Here is a 15,898-nt window from a genome sequence, read left to right on the forward strand (position 1 = left end):
TGCTTCAGCCAAGGATAGAGGAATGAAGCGGCACTGAAGAGTGGCAGTTCTGAGTGGCTTCACAAGTGCTTAGCAGCAGAACCATCCTGAAACAGAGAGGAGTAAAAAGACGGTCTATTTAGAGGAGGGGTATCCACCTTTCATTCAGAAGAGGTGGAACTGAGACAAGGTGGATTATCCAGCAAATTCTAGGTATAAGGATCAAGAAAGTGGACCAGGAGCTCTCTTTCAGCCTTAGATAGAAAATCCGTAACTCGCTTTTGTGTAAAGAAAGAAAGACAGCATTAAGAACAAGGGTAAGAAAAGCAGGCTGGACGTGGGTGGCGAGTCCTGTAACTTTGATCTTCTATTAGTGGTTTCATTCAATAGTTCCATATACGCAGGACTCACTAGTTCAGGCTTGGACTGCAGAATACCCTAAGCTTGGAGTAGTAACCATATGCATTGGATTGCGATAAAACGTTTAAATACCCTTGGAGAATTGGCTATACGTGTAACATTTTTAAAGAAAACATGACTGAGTAGGCAAAACACATTTCTTTTATTTCTTATGGGATTCATATTTAACCAGTCTTTTGTAATAGTTGTCTGCGAGACCCCAAATTCTTGCAGGTGCCTCCAGGTCATGCAAAGTCCTTGGGGAGATCTCAAATGTGCGGTTCATGCAAGACGACTAGAGCGGCTAGACGATATTAAGGTCAGGATCCTGTGATGGCCACTGCAGAACCTTCACCTTTTTCTGGTGTAAACACATTTACATCATTTTGGTGCTGGAAAGTGCAGCTTTTGTGCGGAAGAACGTAAATTGTCTGCCAGTATTTTCTGATAACATGCTGCAATCATCTTGCCATCAATTTTCACAAAATTCCCTGTGCCTATAGAGCTCACATGCCTCCAAAACATCAGCAAGCCACCACTATGCTTCACAGTGGGGGTGGTTTTCTTTTCACTACAGGCGTTGACCCCTCTCCAAACATAGCACTTACGGTTATGACCATACAGCTCATGTCAAGGTGTTGCCGGCCATATTGTAACCAGACTTTTTTGGTGGCACTGGTGCGTTAAAGTCTCCTTTTTGGCAACTCAACAATGCAGCTCATTTTTGTTCAAGTATCGTCATATTGTACGCCTATAAACAGCCACACCATCTTTTCCAGAGCAGCCTGTATTTCTCCTGAGGAGTTTTCTTTTTGTGTCCTAAACAATTCTTCTGGCAGTTGTGGCTGAAATCTCTTGGTCTACCCTGACCTTGGCTTTGTATCAAGAGATTTCCAAAATCTTGAAAATGCCAGTCAGTACCGTTCAATCACTTATTAAGAAGTGGAGAATTTGGTTATAGCTTTTTACAGCGATGGAAAAAAATTTTTGACCCCTGCTGATTTTGTAAGTTTGCCCACTGACAAAGACATGATCAGTCTAATTTTAATGGTAGGTTTATTTGGACAGTGAGAGACAGAACAAAAAAATCTAGAACACCACACTTCAAAGAAGTAAAAAATTGATTAGCGTTCTAATTAGTGAAATAGGTATTTGACCCCTTTGCAAAAAGTGATTTAGAACTTGCTCACAAAACCCTTGTTGGCAATCACAGAGGTCAGACATTTCTTGTACTTGGCCACCAGGTTTGCATACATCTCAGAAGGGATTTTGTCACACTCTCCTTTGTAGATCTTCATCTACAAGTCATTGAGGTTTCAAGGCTGACCTTTGGCAACTCAAACCTTCGGCTTTTCTATGGGATTAAGGTCTGGAGACTGGCTAGGCCATTCCAGGACCTTAATGTGCTTCTTCTTGAGCCATTCCTTTGTTGCCTTGGCCGTGTGTTTTGGGTCATTGTCATGCTGGAATCCCCATCCACAACCCATTTTCAATGCCCTGGGTGAAGGAAGGAGGTTCTCACCCAAGATTTGATAGTACACGGTACCCTATCCAAAAGCTATGATTGAGAAAAATATTTTGTTTTTATTTCCTTTTTTCAAACCTGCCCCCCCAGTTTAATGTGGTGAAGTTGTCCTGTCCCCGTAGCAGAAATATACCCCACAAGCATAAAGTTTCCACTTCCATGTTTGACAGTGGTGTCATAGGCAGCATTCCTCCTCCTCCTCCAAACATGGTGAGTTGATGTCAAATAGCTTGATTTTGGTCTCATCTGAGCACAACACTTTCACCCAGTTCTCCTCTGAATCATTCAGATGTTCATTGGCAAACTTCAGGCAGGCCTGTACATGTGCTTTCTTGAGCAGAGGGACCTTGCGGGCGCTGAAGGATTTCAGTCCTTCACGGCGTAGTGCGTTACCAATTGTTTTCCATGGTTCCAGCTGCCTTGATATCATTCACAAGACACTCCCATGAAATTCTGGGCTGATTTCTCACGGTTCCCATGATCATTGAAACTCCATGAAGTGAGATCTTGCATGGAGCCCCAGACCGAGGGAGATTGACAGTTATTTTGTGTTTCTTCCATTTGCGAATAATCGTACCAACTGTCGTCACCTTTTCACCAAGCTGCTTGGTGATGGTCTTGTGGGCAATTCCAGCCTTGTGTAGGTCTACAATTTTGTCCCATACATCCTTTGAAAGCTCTTTGGAGAGTTTGGAATCTGATTGCTTCTGTGGACATGTGGCTTTTATACAGGTAACAAGCAGAGATTAGGAGCACTCCTTTAAGAGCTCGTTACCTGTATAAAAGACACCGGGAGCCAGACATCTTGCCGATTGATAGGGGGATCAAATAACTATTTCACTGAGTAAAATTCTAATCAATTTCATAACTTATTTGAAGTGTGTTATTCTGGATTTTTAGTTGTTATTCTGTCTCTCACTTCTCAAATAAACCTACCATTAAAATTAGACTGATCATGTCTGTCAGCGAGCAAACTTACAAAATCAGTAGGGGGATCAAGTAATTGTTTCCTTCACTGTATATGCTTTTCCATCTTTTTGAAATTCCATTATCTTTGGACAGTTCTTTTCTGCTCCCCATGACTCACTATCTAGCCTGATCAGTGCATCTGGGTGATATCAGTTATGAAAAAAGGAGCCAAAAACAACTGTGTAATAATACCGTATTTGCTCGATTATAAGACGACCCTGATTATAAGACGACCCCCCAAAATCTGAATATTAATTTATGAAAAAAAGAAAAAGCTTGAATATAAGACGACCCTATAGGAAAAAAGTTTTACCAGTAAATGTTAATTCATGTAAACTATGTGAACAATTGTTTGTTAATAAAAGCTATGATTGAGAAAAATATTTTGTTTTTATTTCCTTTTTTCAAACCTGCCCCCCCAGTTATGCACATCTGCCCCAGAAATGCCTTATACCCTCTAAATGCCACTGTGCCCCATGATACGCTTTTTAACCCTCTATCTGCCACTCTGCCTCCAGAATTGCCTTATACCCCTATATGCCATTCTGGCATTTAGGGGGGTTAAAAGGCATATTATGGGGCAGAGTGGCATATAGGGAGGTATAAGGCATTTCAGGTGGCAGAGTGGCGTATAGAGGGTTAAAAGGCATTTCTGGAGGCAGAGTGGCATTAAGGGGGTTAAAAGGCATGTCACAGAGCACTCTGCCTCCAGAAACGCCTTATGCCCCCCATTTAACACTCCCTCCTCCAAGCTTACCGGTGGTTCTGAGTCGCCGGTGCTTAGTCCAGGCAGCGTGTAGAGCTCTACGCGCTTGAGCGGAAGTTGTCTATGCGATTCGCGTAGACCTCTACACGCTGCCCGGACTAAGCACTGGGGACTCAAACACCTATAAGTTGGGGGGGGGGCTTAACACAGGAGGATCCAGGTCCCCTGCACCTGAGTCCCCGGTGCTTAGTCCGGGCAGCGTGTAGAGGTCTACGCGAATCGCATAGACAACTTCCGCTCAAGCGCGTAGAGCTCTACACGCGATGCACACAATCGATTTTTTCACCCAACGACCTCGAGGCATTCAGCAACGCCACGATCGGCACCAGGGGCCATGTTTGGCCCCTCCCCGGAGCGTCAACATCCGCCATACAATGTATGGCGGCGGACGCCCGTTTTAAAAGCGTTTAGGAGGCGATCAACGATCACCTCCTAAACTTAAATGGTGTCGCTGGAATGCCTCGTTCAGGAGGCATCCAGCGACACCAAACACTTACCCCAGGATGGACTGTGACCGCTCCGGAGAGCGGTCACAGCCGCAGCTGCACGCAATCTTCACCATCCGCAAGATGGCGGCGGCCCGGGAAAAAAAAACAAAGATGCAAAAGTTCGCTAGAAGGTCTCCAGACCCTCTAGAGAACTCTGGCTCCACTTGCAGGTTGAATACAGGTACTGCATTCAACCATGCAAGTCAATGGAGCCCAGCTTTCTAATCACAGTGAGATCCGTATAAATAAATTAAAAAATAAAATTTGATATTAGAAAAAAATAGTAAAAAAAAACTGTAAAATGTAAAAATAATTTCCTTCTGATGTCACTATCAGGGGAACCTTCAAGTTGAAAAAAAAATGTTAATTTTTTTTTAAAAAAGGCAAAAAAATAATAAAATATATATAAAAAATATATTTTTGTGAGCAAGTCCTAAAATTAGCACATTAGCTTAAAACAATTTCTTGCATGGAAAGAGTTAAAATACTGGCATATTAAATGCCCATGGGGTGTCTACTTTTAAAAAATGTATGATTTGATGGGGTAAATTGAATTGGCCGGGTTCAACAATGTCCCAATTAACACGGGGGAAGGATGGCCACACATCTAATTACCAATTAGAAAAATGCACACGTACCAAATGTGGCCTTTTAATTCCCCCCAAAAATGACAAACCCATGCATGTGGGGTATCACTGTACTCAGGAGATGTTGCTTAACACATATTGGGGTGTCATGTGACAGCGGCATATACCAGGAGCTGTAAATTCATACATAACGTAGGTTTGTGGGAGAAAAATACACACAAAAGAATACTACTGCAAACTTTGAAAAAAATTCTGGTGGTAAAATGTGTGCATGCAAAGAGTTAAAATACCAGCATTTAAAATACCCTGGGGTGTCTAGTTTTCAAAAATATATGGTTTTGTTGGGCACACTGAAATGGCCTGGCTCAAAGATGTACCAAATAAGGCATGGGCAGTGGATCCCCAAATGCCAAAGTTCAACGTTGAAAAATGCGCATGCCTCAAATGTGGCCCTTTTGCCCCCAAACAGCCAGGCAAAATCATTCATGTGAGGTATCGCTGTACTCAGGAGATGTTGCTGAACACATATGGGGGTGTTTTATGATAGTGACATATACCAGAACCTGTTTATTCATACCTAAAGTAAAATGTGTGTGAAAAAAACAAATGCAAAAAATATTACTACCATAAAGTTTGACAAAGGCTAATGGTAGAATTAGTGCTTGGAAAGGGTTAAAATACTAGCATTTGGAATACCCTGGGCTGTCTAGTTTTCAAAAATATATGACTTGATGGGGTAAATTGCATTGGCCGGCTTCAAAGATACCCGAAATGGCACATGGGGGAAGAATTACCAGATTTGGAAAAAATGGCTTTGAAATAGCAAAACGCTACCTGTACTTATTGCCCCATAACGTGTAGAAAAAAGCAAAAAAAACATAAAAACATTGGGTATTTCTAAACTCAGGACAAATAGTAGAATCTATTTAGCAGGTTTTTTCATTACCTTTTATAGATGAGTAAAAGATTTTTCAACTAAAAGTTAGAAAGTAATTTTTTTCTAAATGTTTCACCATATTTTATACTTTTTTTAATAGTAAATAATATGATACAATCAAAACAATGTCATCTAAAGAAAGCCCTTCTTGTCCTGAAAAAAACAATATCTAATGTGTGTGGGTTCAGTAAACGGGAAAGAAGAAAATTACAGCTAAACACGAGCAGTGCAGAAATGTTAAATGGCCATTGTCACGAAAGGTACAAAAAGTAAAATCAGCCTTTGTCACGAAGGGGTTAAACTATGTTAATTTGTTTCTATTTTACTAATCATTGTGATTAGAAAGCTAGGCTCCATTGACTTCCATTGTTGAATGCAGGGTGCGTATGTTCTCTGTCTGGAGAGGTCACAGTGCGCCCACAGGTGGGTTTTCGTTGTCGCTGAACGCGATCGTTGATCAACCCCTAAGCTCTTTTAACCCCTTAATGACAATGCCTGTACATGTACGTGGTAACGTTATTTGCCGTTGATCGTGACGTTTGCGCTGTGATCGGCAGTATTGCTGTTGAGGCTGTCCAGGCAAACAAAAAAAAAAAAAAATTTCAGACCTTCCGATCGCCGAGATCAGCACTTTAAACAGACCAGTGATGCAAATAACCGGTCTGTTAAACACGCCCCCGAGCGCGATGCAAATCTGGTGAGGGGCATTCTTAATTGAGGCAAGCCAGCAATGCCCCAGAGGGGGCTTCACAACCTCCCGATCTCCGTGATTCACAGAGAATCACGGCGATCGATGGCTTAAACGACAGACCAGTGACCACTGGTCTGTCATTCACTAGGGGGGTAAATTGAATTGGCTGGCTTCAAAGATGTCCCAAATATGGGACGTGGGCACAGACTGACCAGATATCCAAACTCCAAAAATGTACACTTCTCAAGGTGGCCTTTTACCTCCCAAATAACCCAACAAACCCATGCATGTGGGGTATCACTGTGCTCAGGAGATGTTACTGAACACATATTGGGGTGTTTGGCAGCGACATATACAAGAAGCGGTAAATTCATACCTGAAGTACAACGTGTGTGAAAAAAAATACAAAAACAATTTACTACCATAAAGTTTGACAATGGCTGGTGGTAAAATTAGTGCATGGGAAGGGGTAAAATATCAGCATTTGAAATACCTTGGGGTGTCTAGTTTTAAAAAATATTTGGTTTGATGGGGTAAATTGTATTGGCAAGCTTCAAAGATACCCAAAAAAGGATATGGGGCAGATTGACCAGCTTTGTGGAAAAAAATTTTTTTGAAATAGCAAAACGCTACTGGTACTTATTGCCCCATAACGTGCAAAAAAAAGCCAAAAAACCAAACACATTGGGTATTTCTAAACTTAGGACAAATAGTAGAATCTATTTAGCAGGTTTTTTCATTAGTTTTTGCAGATGAGTAAAAGATTTTGGTTTCAAAAGTGAGAAAAAGTAACAATCACCACAGTTTATCTTTTTTTTATATAGTAAATTAGATATGATAAAAATAATGGTATCTAAAGAAAGCCCAGTTTGTCCTGAAGAAAAAAAAAAACAAAAAAAAAAACAGTATATAATGTGTGTGGGAGCACGAAATGAGAAAGAAGAAAATCACAGCAACACTGAAATATGTTAAAAGAGCCCATTGTCCCACAATATCCTATGAGTAAGAAACTGTATTGTCCATAAGGGGTTAAGTGAAGAAAGCAACCTTAGATCTCTTTTCTAAGCTTATTTAATGATGTGCCAGACATGTCATTGGTTGTTAACCCCTTCAATCCCCTATAGACGTACCGGGACGTCCAAAAAACGCTTATTAAGAAACCCCTATGGACGTCCCGGTACGTCCAGCCCTTCTTGCACCGTTAGGGACACATCCCTGCCGCTGCACGGGAGATCAGGCTGTCGTTTGACAGCCTGGACTCCCCACTGTTTCTGCTATCCGATCTGCTGTAACAGCTTCCGGCATGAAAGCCAGAAAGCTGTTACATTTCAAACTGCCCGATCGCGCAATCCCCTTCCGGGTTGGGTCACTGCTGACGTAAACCCGGAAGGTCATCGGAGGACAGGATATCCCCTGCAGGGATGAGACACAGACGCTGCGATCTCTATGCACGTCTGTGAGGACCTGCATAGAGATCAGTGCAGGGGGATCACGGGGAGGGGAGGGAGAAACCATGTCTCTCACCCCCCCCTCCCGTCCTGAAACAGAAAAGCAGGAAAAAAAAAAAAAGTTTATTCATTTAAAAAATAGTAAAAAAAAAAAAATCAATAAAAAAAATTATAATGTGAGCTGTGATGTCATTGTGACATCACTGGCATGTTCAGGGGGTCCCAAAGAGGACCTCTAACCATTTTTGTGTAAAAAAAAATAAAATTTAAAAAAATTATAAAACCTTACATCCCATTGCCTTAGCACAGGCATGTCCAAACTTTTTTCGAAGAGTGCCAGATTTGATGAAGTGAACATGTGCGAGGGCCGACCATTTTGCCTGACATTTTCTGAACCATTAAAATTTAATGCAAATTAACTATTTTATGCAAAGTTTATTGAAAACGGCATACCACATCTATCCCTTTCTCACTATCTCCCCTCCCTACCCCCCTTCTCACAATCTCCCCTCTCCCTCCCTACTCCCCCTTCTCACAATCTCCCCTCTCCCTCCCTACCCCCCTTCTCACAATCTCCCCTCTCCCTCCCTACCCCCCTTCTCACAATCTCCCCTCTCCCTCCCTACCCCCCTTCTCACAATCTCCCCTCTCCCTCCCTACCCCCCTTCTCACAATCTCCCCTCTCCCTCCCTACCCCCCTTCTCACAATCTCCCCTCTTCCTCCCTACCCCTCCTTCTCACAATCTCCCCCTCTTCCTCCCTACCCCTCCTTCTCACAATCTCCCCTCTTCCTCCCTACCCCCCCTTCTCACAATTTCCCCTCTTCCTCCCTACCCCCCTTCTCACAATTTCCCCTCTCCCTCCCTACCCTTCTCACGATCTACCCTCTCCCTCCCTACCCCCCTTCTAACGATCTACCCTCTCCCTCCCTACCCCCCTTCTCACGATCTACCCTCTCCCTCCCTCCCTCCCTACCCCCCCTTCTCACGATCTACCCACTCCCTCCCTACTCCCCTTTGTAGGTCACTTACCGTCAACTCCTGTGTTGGGAGCGTGAGGCGTTTGTCTCGGGTGCCGGCGCTTCACTGCTGAGTGCCGTCATATGCCAGCGCTCAGCGTGAAGCGCCGGCACCCGAGACAAACACCTCACACTTCCAACACTGCACTCTGGGCAGCGCAGAGGCAGGCGGCGGCGAGCAGAGGAGTCCTGGATTTCTGTCAGTCTGGGGGGCCCAAGAGGTGCCGAGCGGTCGTTTTCAGCAACCGCTCGGCACCCCTTGTGCCCCACTGACTGGCAGAACTCCAGGGCCCGGTCGCAGTCGCGACCCCGGTAGTTCCGCCACTGCCTACAAATTTCTTCATCAGATGCCCTTGTGGCTGTGTGTGCCGGCGCAGGGAGAAGGAAAGCCCAAATCTAGCGACGTCCGAGATCGCAAGATTTGGGCTTTCCTTCTCCCTGCGCCGGCACACACAGCCACAGGGCATCTGATGAAGAAATTGTGTAGGGGAGGGCAGGGGCGTACCTAGAGTATTTGGCACCCGGGGCGGATCCTGTATGTGGCACCCCCCCACACACACACTTCAAAACTACCTGGCCGAAACTGAATATGACCCCCCCCACACACACCATAAAAAAAATCTAACACTTATTTAAAGTAAGTAACACACCAAAATAGGACAAAACAATTAAATAACAATATATATATATATATATATAATTGTTAACAGCAATCACATTCCTATCATGCCCAGGCATACCCAGATTCCAGGAGGCACTCGCAGACTTGGCATGATAGGAGTATGATTGGCCTATCTACCCCTTCTCGCTCCCTTCTGCCCTATCTACCACTTCTCGCTCCCTTCTGCCCTATCTACCCCTCCTAACTATCTACCCTCTCCCTCTTTGAAGTTCACTTACCTTTCAGGAGTCCTGCGGTGGGGGTGCAAGGCCTCTGTCTCCCAGCTCTGCCACTGTATGGAACAGTATAGAGTGATGGGAGTTATGATGTACTTTAGAGCATAATTATATAATGAAAAATACATTGGAAATGGTACAGCATAACACCCATCACTCTCACACACTTACCAATCCACACGCATACCAATCCACACGCATACCAATCCACACACACATACCAATCCACACACACATACCAACACACACACATACCCCAATCCACACGCATACACCAATCCACACGCATACCAATCCACACGCATACACCAATCCACACGCATACACCAATCCACACGCATACACCAATCCACACGCATACACCAATCCACACGCATACACCAATCCACACACACATACCAATCCACACACACATACCAATCCACACACACACCAATCCACACACATACCAATCCACACACACATACCAATCCACACATATAATAATCCACACACACACACCAATCCACACACATACCAATCCACACATATACCAATCCACACACACATACCAATCCACACATATAATAATCCACACACACACACCAATCCACACACATACCAATCCACACATATACCAATCCACACACATACACCAATCCACACATATAATAATCCACACACATACACCAATCCACACACATACACCAATCCACACATATACTAATCCACACATATACTAATCCACACACATACACTAATCCACACACATACCAATCCACACACATACACCAATCCACTCTCACTGTATGCTTTCTTACCTTTCCTCTTTTCTCGTTACAGCTCATTTTCCTGCTCTTCGCTCCTCTTCTTCTTCAGTTCTTCTGTCTTCTTCTGAGGGCACGGGGTTCAGAGGGCACGGACAGCGGTGGGCGCGGCTTCAGTGTTGTGCCCCGGGATCTGACAACAAACCCCGGCGCACAACAGCTGTTGCCGCGCGGATCGCAAGGGAGCGGTATCGGAGGTCTTTAACAGACCTCCGGCTCCCTTGAGTGATTTTAAGCCCGGTTCAAGGGAGATCCTTGAACCGGCTTAAAATCACTCAAGGGAGCCGGTGGTCTGTTAAAGACCTCCGATACCGCTCCCTTGCGAGCCTGCTCCTCCAGCGGCGGACATTACTGTCCGTCTCTGGAGGGGTGCCGGCAAGTTGCCACCCCTCTGATGAGCGGCACCCGGTGCGGACCGCCCCCCGCTCGGTACGCTACTGAGGGGTGTGTGCCGGCGCAGGGAGAAGGAAAGCCCAAATCTCGCGCTTTCCTTCTCCCTGCGCCGGCTGATGACGCCAAGTCCCGTGGCTCACTTGGGGGCCGTATCAGTCCGGAACGCGGGCCGCAATTGGCCCGCGGGCCGGACTTTGGACATGCCTGCCTTAGCATAACATCTAGCCAGTATAACCCTCCTGCCCCCGTTCACAACCCCCAAACCCGTTAAACCAGGGCTTGACAAATTTGTTGTGAATCTAGGCGCCAGGTAAAAAAGTTAGGAGCCAGGATTTTTTAAAACCAACAGTTGGTCAGGAGTGATCTGATCATCATCAGCCCACTTACTAAACTCACAGCATTTGACCTGGAAGCACCCTGTACTTTCAGGCCAGTGCTGTTTTTTTATTTTTTATTATTATTTTTTTAACCCTTTCAATGCTGATGTTCCATTGGAGCACAGCATTGACTGATATTTAGTCCCCACAAGCTTGTGTGGACAAATATTAACCCCTGCAATGCCACCAATGTGTCATACACAATTGTGGCATTGAAGGGGTTAACGCTGCACTGTCGCTCTCCGGGAGTCATCAGGCAGCAGGGGAGTGTTGGGGCTGCTCTCCAGCCTCTGGCAGCTGGGACTCAAATTGCTGGTCTATAGACTAGCCATTGCAGGGGGGAGTCTCTGATGACTGCTGTAGGCTTCCATGCCTACAGGAGTCATCACAGGGCTTGTGGGGGCTCGTTTTTGCTGTTGGTTGTCTGCCAGGCAGACTACCAGCAGCAGAGCCCCGTACAAAACGGGAATTAACCCCTAAATGCCACGATCGCGGCATTGAAGGGGTTAACGCTGCGCTGTCGCTCTCATGGAGCGATCAGGCAGCTGGGGGGTGTTGTGTCAGGTAACCACACTTGTGTGGGGACCCAATCAACACACAACCCCCTTCCCTGAAGCTGCCTGTGGCAGCTGAAAACGCGATTGCTGGTTTTGCAGCAACCGCGTTTTCAGCCTACAGGCTCACTCCGTGGGAGTGATCTCAGGCTCGGGGGCGGGCTCGGAGTGGCGTTGCTGTCTGCCCAGACTCCTGGGCAGACAGCAGCAGCGCCACCGTGTGGTGACTCGCCCTCTTACATCCACAATTTTTTCTGGATGTAAGAGGCTGACAAAACCTAGGCGCCAGGACAAAATTCTCTGTCGCCATGGCGACCTGGCGCCTGGGATTTGTCGAGCCCTGCGTTAAACCATAGGCATAAAAATTATACAAAAACTGTACACCTTATAGCATGCTCCCTGGTGCTGGGAAAATCTATATAAATTAGGTATTTCTGAAATCAGGACACCTGAATTGATGAACTTGGAGGGGATTTTCCATCACTTTACCTAATTTTGTGAGGATTCAGAAGTAAAAATGTAAAAAAAAATCAGTTTATTTTTTTCTAATTTTCTCTAGTTTTTACTAAATTTCTCATTCAAAATTTTCAGCTAATCATCCAACTATGGTATTAAAAGAAAGGTCTATCTCTCCTTGAAAAAACAATATATAGTTTCCACGGGTACACTATTCACAGGAAAAGAGAATAATCTCTGAACCGACATAGCGCAAAAATGGCAAAATTGCTCCGGGCTTTGAGGTACCAAAAACCCCTGGGATTGAAGGAGTTAAAGCACTTCAGAAATTGTTGTTGTATATTCACGTCCAGAGTTATTCCATGTAAGAAATCCCTGTTTTCACATATTACAAGGCAGATTAAGAAATAATCTAAATTAAATTAGTTATGGTTTTGTGGGAGGTCTGTTTAAAAAGGAATTCTTGGATAATGAAATATTAATGCTATATATGGACACTGCTACTGCTAGCATTAATGCTACTGTTGCTTTGTCATTATTTTTGGTAAACGGTTGGTAATTTGTAAGAATTATAACTGCAGCTTTAGAGCTTGCAGCAATAAATTTAAGAATTGTAGATTACATAATAGAAAAATAAGATTTTTTGTGTGGTTTTCTGGTTTTAAGAAGCTTCAAATGTCTTATATAAATTAAACATCTGATTTTCTTTTTTTTACATATGGATGGTAATCATGTTGTTTAGTGCTAGAGTTTATAGTGCTACATTTTCAGAAAAAGCCTCTCATAGGAAGAGTTAAAATACTGGCATGTTGGGGTGTCTGGTTTAAAAATAAATGTATGATTAGATGGGTAAATAGAAACAGCCGCGTTCAGATGTCCCAAAAATAGGACATGGGCACAGACTGACCAGATGTCCAAATATCCAAACAATTATTACGGTACCACAAAGTTTGACAAAGGCCGTTTGAAATATAGCATTTGAAATACCCTTCGGTGCCTAGCTTTCAAACATATATGGTTTGATGAGAGGTTAACAATTGACTGGCTTCTAAGATGTACCAAATAGCACACAGGGGCAGAATGACTAGACTGTTTTGAAACAGCAATATACAAAGGAAAAAAAAAAAAGCATAAAAACTTTGCGTAATTTTAACCTCAGGACAAATAGTACTCCATTAAGCTATAGTAGAATATATGTAGCTTTTGTAGTAAAAGTTTTTTTCTACATTTTTTGGCATATTTTACACTTTTTTTTAATAGTAAAATAGGATCAAAATAATGGCATCTAAATAAAGATGTTCTTGTCCTAAAAAAAACAAAACAAAATATAACTTGTGGGGTAACAGTAAAAGAGAAAAGAAAAGCTAAACATGAGCACTGCAGAAATGTTCGAACAGCCATTGTCGCAAGCGTACACAAAAGCCATTTTCAGGAAGCAGTTAAAATAGCAATACACTACTTGTACTTATTGCCCTATAACTTGCAAAACAAATATTAGAATCTGTTAAGCAGGTTTTTTTCATTAGCATTTGTAAAATTTGAGTAAAAGCATTTTCAAATATAAGCGAGGGAACTTTCAATATTTCACCATTTTTTTTATAGTAAACTAGATATGACTAAAATAAAGGTATTTAGAGAAAATCCTTCTTGTTCTGAAAAGTAAAAAACTAACTTGGATGGGTCCAGCAAATAAAAAAGAAAATTAGAGCTCAATACAAACAAATGTTCAAAGAGTACACAAAATAAATACTTTCATAAACATTTTATACAGAATGTGTTTTTTCTTGGAGGGAGGCTGTCTCCTTTATTATCAAAAGCTTTGGGGTAAGATCTCAAGTGTTAGCAAAATTATAGTACAAGACAGACAGGCCAATGGCAACTGACAGCGTAAGGTACACAAGGAAAACAGTTTAGGTTTTTAATGGGGTTTAACCTGTCACCTGTAAATGCATGTGAAAGGTGTAAATGTTTCATTTGCTGCAATTGTGAAACTCCAAATAGAGTCCCACATCCTTTTATACACAATATATCTGTATGTTTATTTCAGGTTTACATGCGCGTTCCTACTTTAGTTAAGTAACCGATGCGACGAGGTTTTACACCTTCACGCCATGTCCAAGTAATTTGATGCTGAAGTTACATAATTATTTTTTTATGGAATGTTCTCCACCTAATACATGATTTCGTAACAGGCATCGCGTAAAATGCAGTTGAGAAAGGGAGCTGTGTCAATGCTGCTTTAAGCTAAATAATTAAACAAGTAATAAGTCGCTTATTGCACATTGAGGTAAGTAGAAAAGACACAGGGTTACTACATTTTTGGAGAGCATTGCCAATGACTGTTGCGTTGAGGCAAGCTATGCGTCCAGAATAGTTGTGTAACAGCTGATGTCTCCCTTGCATAAGACATCATGCAGTGACTGGAACAAGAACACTCGTTAACACTTGTTTGCAACATTGATAATTAAATGATGGTTTAAAACGGCCACGGGCCAGAAATGATATAATCAATTTGAAAAATGGCGTGGACTAGGCGGATTTAGTATTACCGGGACATGTAAATAATCACATTTTAAATATGGAAAACGGCGTTGAGAGAGCAACATTATCGTTTGAATGTGTTCCACTGACACAAAAATGATAAGACCTAATGATACACGTGCGTAAGTATGTAAACTTCAGATAATACGAGCCAATTACACTTCAACTGGCCTCTTGCCACAAAGAAAAAAAAAAAAAAAAACTTTCCGACAGGTCACTTATTTTTGACACATTTAGTCAAAATAATCTTAAAAACGCTAGTGCAAAGTGATACTCACAGATAAAGCTAGCAAATACATATACGTTCTCCTAACTCATTTACATAAGTATTCGAAATAAGTGTACTCATCTTAATACACTCACCTCTGTTACTATGGTGGAGATATAAAGTTCTTGACTGTAGGTCCATCCATCCAGACATTTCTCAAGCTCTATCTCACTCACATTGACGTCCTTGCCAGGGAGCAGTCCCTTGGCGGAGTATTTACTCAGCGTTTCCAGTCGGTACCTTTGGCACTGACTCTGCACCTGCACTCCTTCCTTCATTTCCCAGGGGATGCTCACATTCCTCCATGCCTGGCTCAGGTTAGAGCTCTCCGGGACCAGGCAATGATGTTCCGGGATCGCTGCTAGGAACATTACAGACATGCCATTGAAGCCATTAGGTATTATGCTGGCACTGAGCATGAAGAATATTATGAGCTGGAACGGACCCCATTCCCCCAGGAACGAGGTGGCTTGATCATAATCAAGCATGGCTGAACTACCACAACTAACAAAACGCTAACCCGGCGAAGCCGGTTGCTCATAAACATTACTACTTGTCTCCCTTCATTTTGATTTTTGAACCACACGCCCCCAATGAGTACGTCTGAAAAAAGGGTGGAGCCTCAGCTTGATTTACGAGAGCTCTCATCCGATCATTGGTGGGGATGCTGTGGCCGTTAAGACTATGGTGCATTGTTTTTTCCACCCACCGCCCAAAGCACATGATAAAGGTAGCAAGCGGACCTTTTTTTACATAATTATTTTTGCGTTTAAAATAAAAAATAATTACATTTAGTAGT

General features: G+C 43.1%; 1 protein-coding gene across 2 annotated transcripts in view; it reads right to left on the reverse strand.

Moving 5' to 3' along the window:
• Positions 1-15,653, reverse strand: part of LOC128491171 (organic cation/carnitine transporter 2-like) — a 66,590-nt gene extending 50,937 nt beyond the window's left edge. For both annotated transcript variants that reach the window (XM_053463395.1, XM_053463394.1), the window contains exon 1: positions 15,195-15,653. In XM_053463395.1, the coding sequence (XP_053319370.1) occupies positions 15,195-15,587 (393 nt within the window). In that variant the 5' untranslated portion in view covers positions 15,588-15,653. The remainder of the gene's footprint in view (positions 1-15,194) is intronic.
• Positions 15,654-15,898: the final 245 nt, after the last annotated feature.

The sequence above is a fragment of the Spea bombifrons genome, chromosome 4 (genome assembly GCF_027358695.1).
Source record: "Spea bombifrons isolate aSpeBom1 chromosome 4, aSpeBom1.2.pri, whole genome shotgun sequence".
NCBI classification, from domain to species: domain Eukaryota; kingdom Metazoa; phylum Chordata; class Amphibia; order Anura; family Pelobatidae; genus Spea; species Spea bombifrons.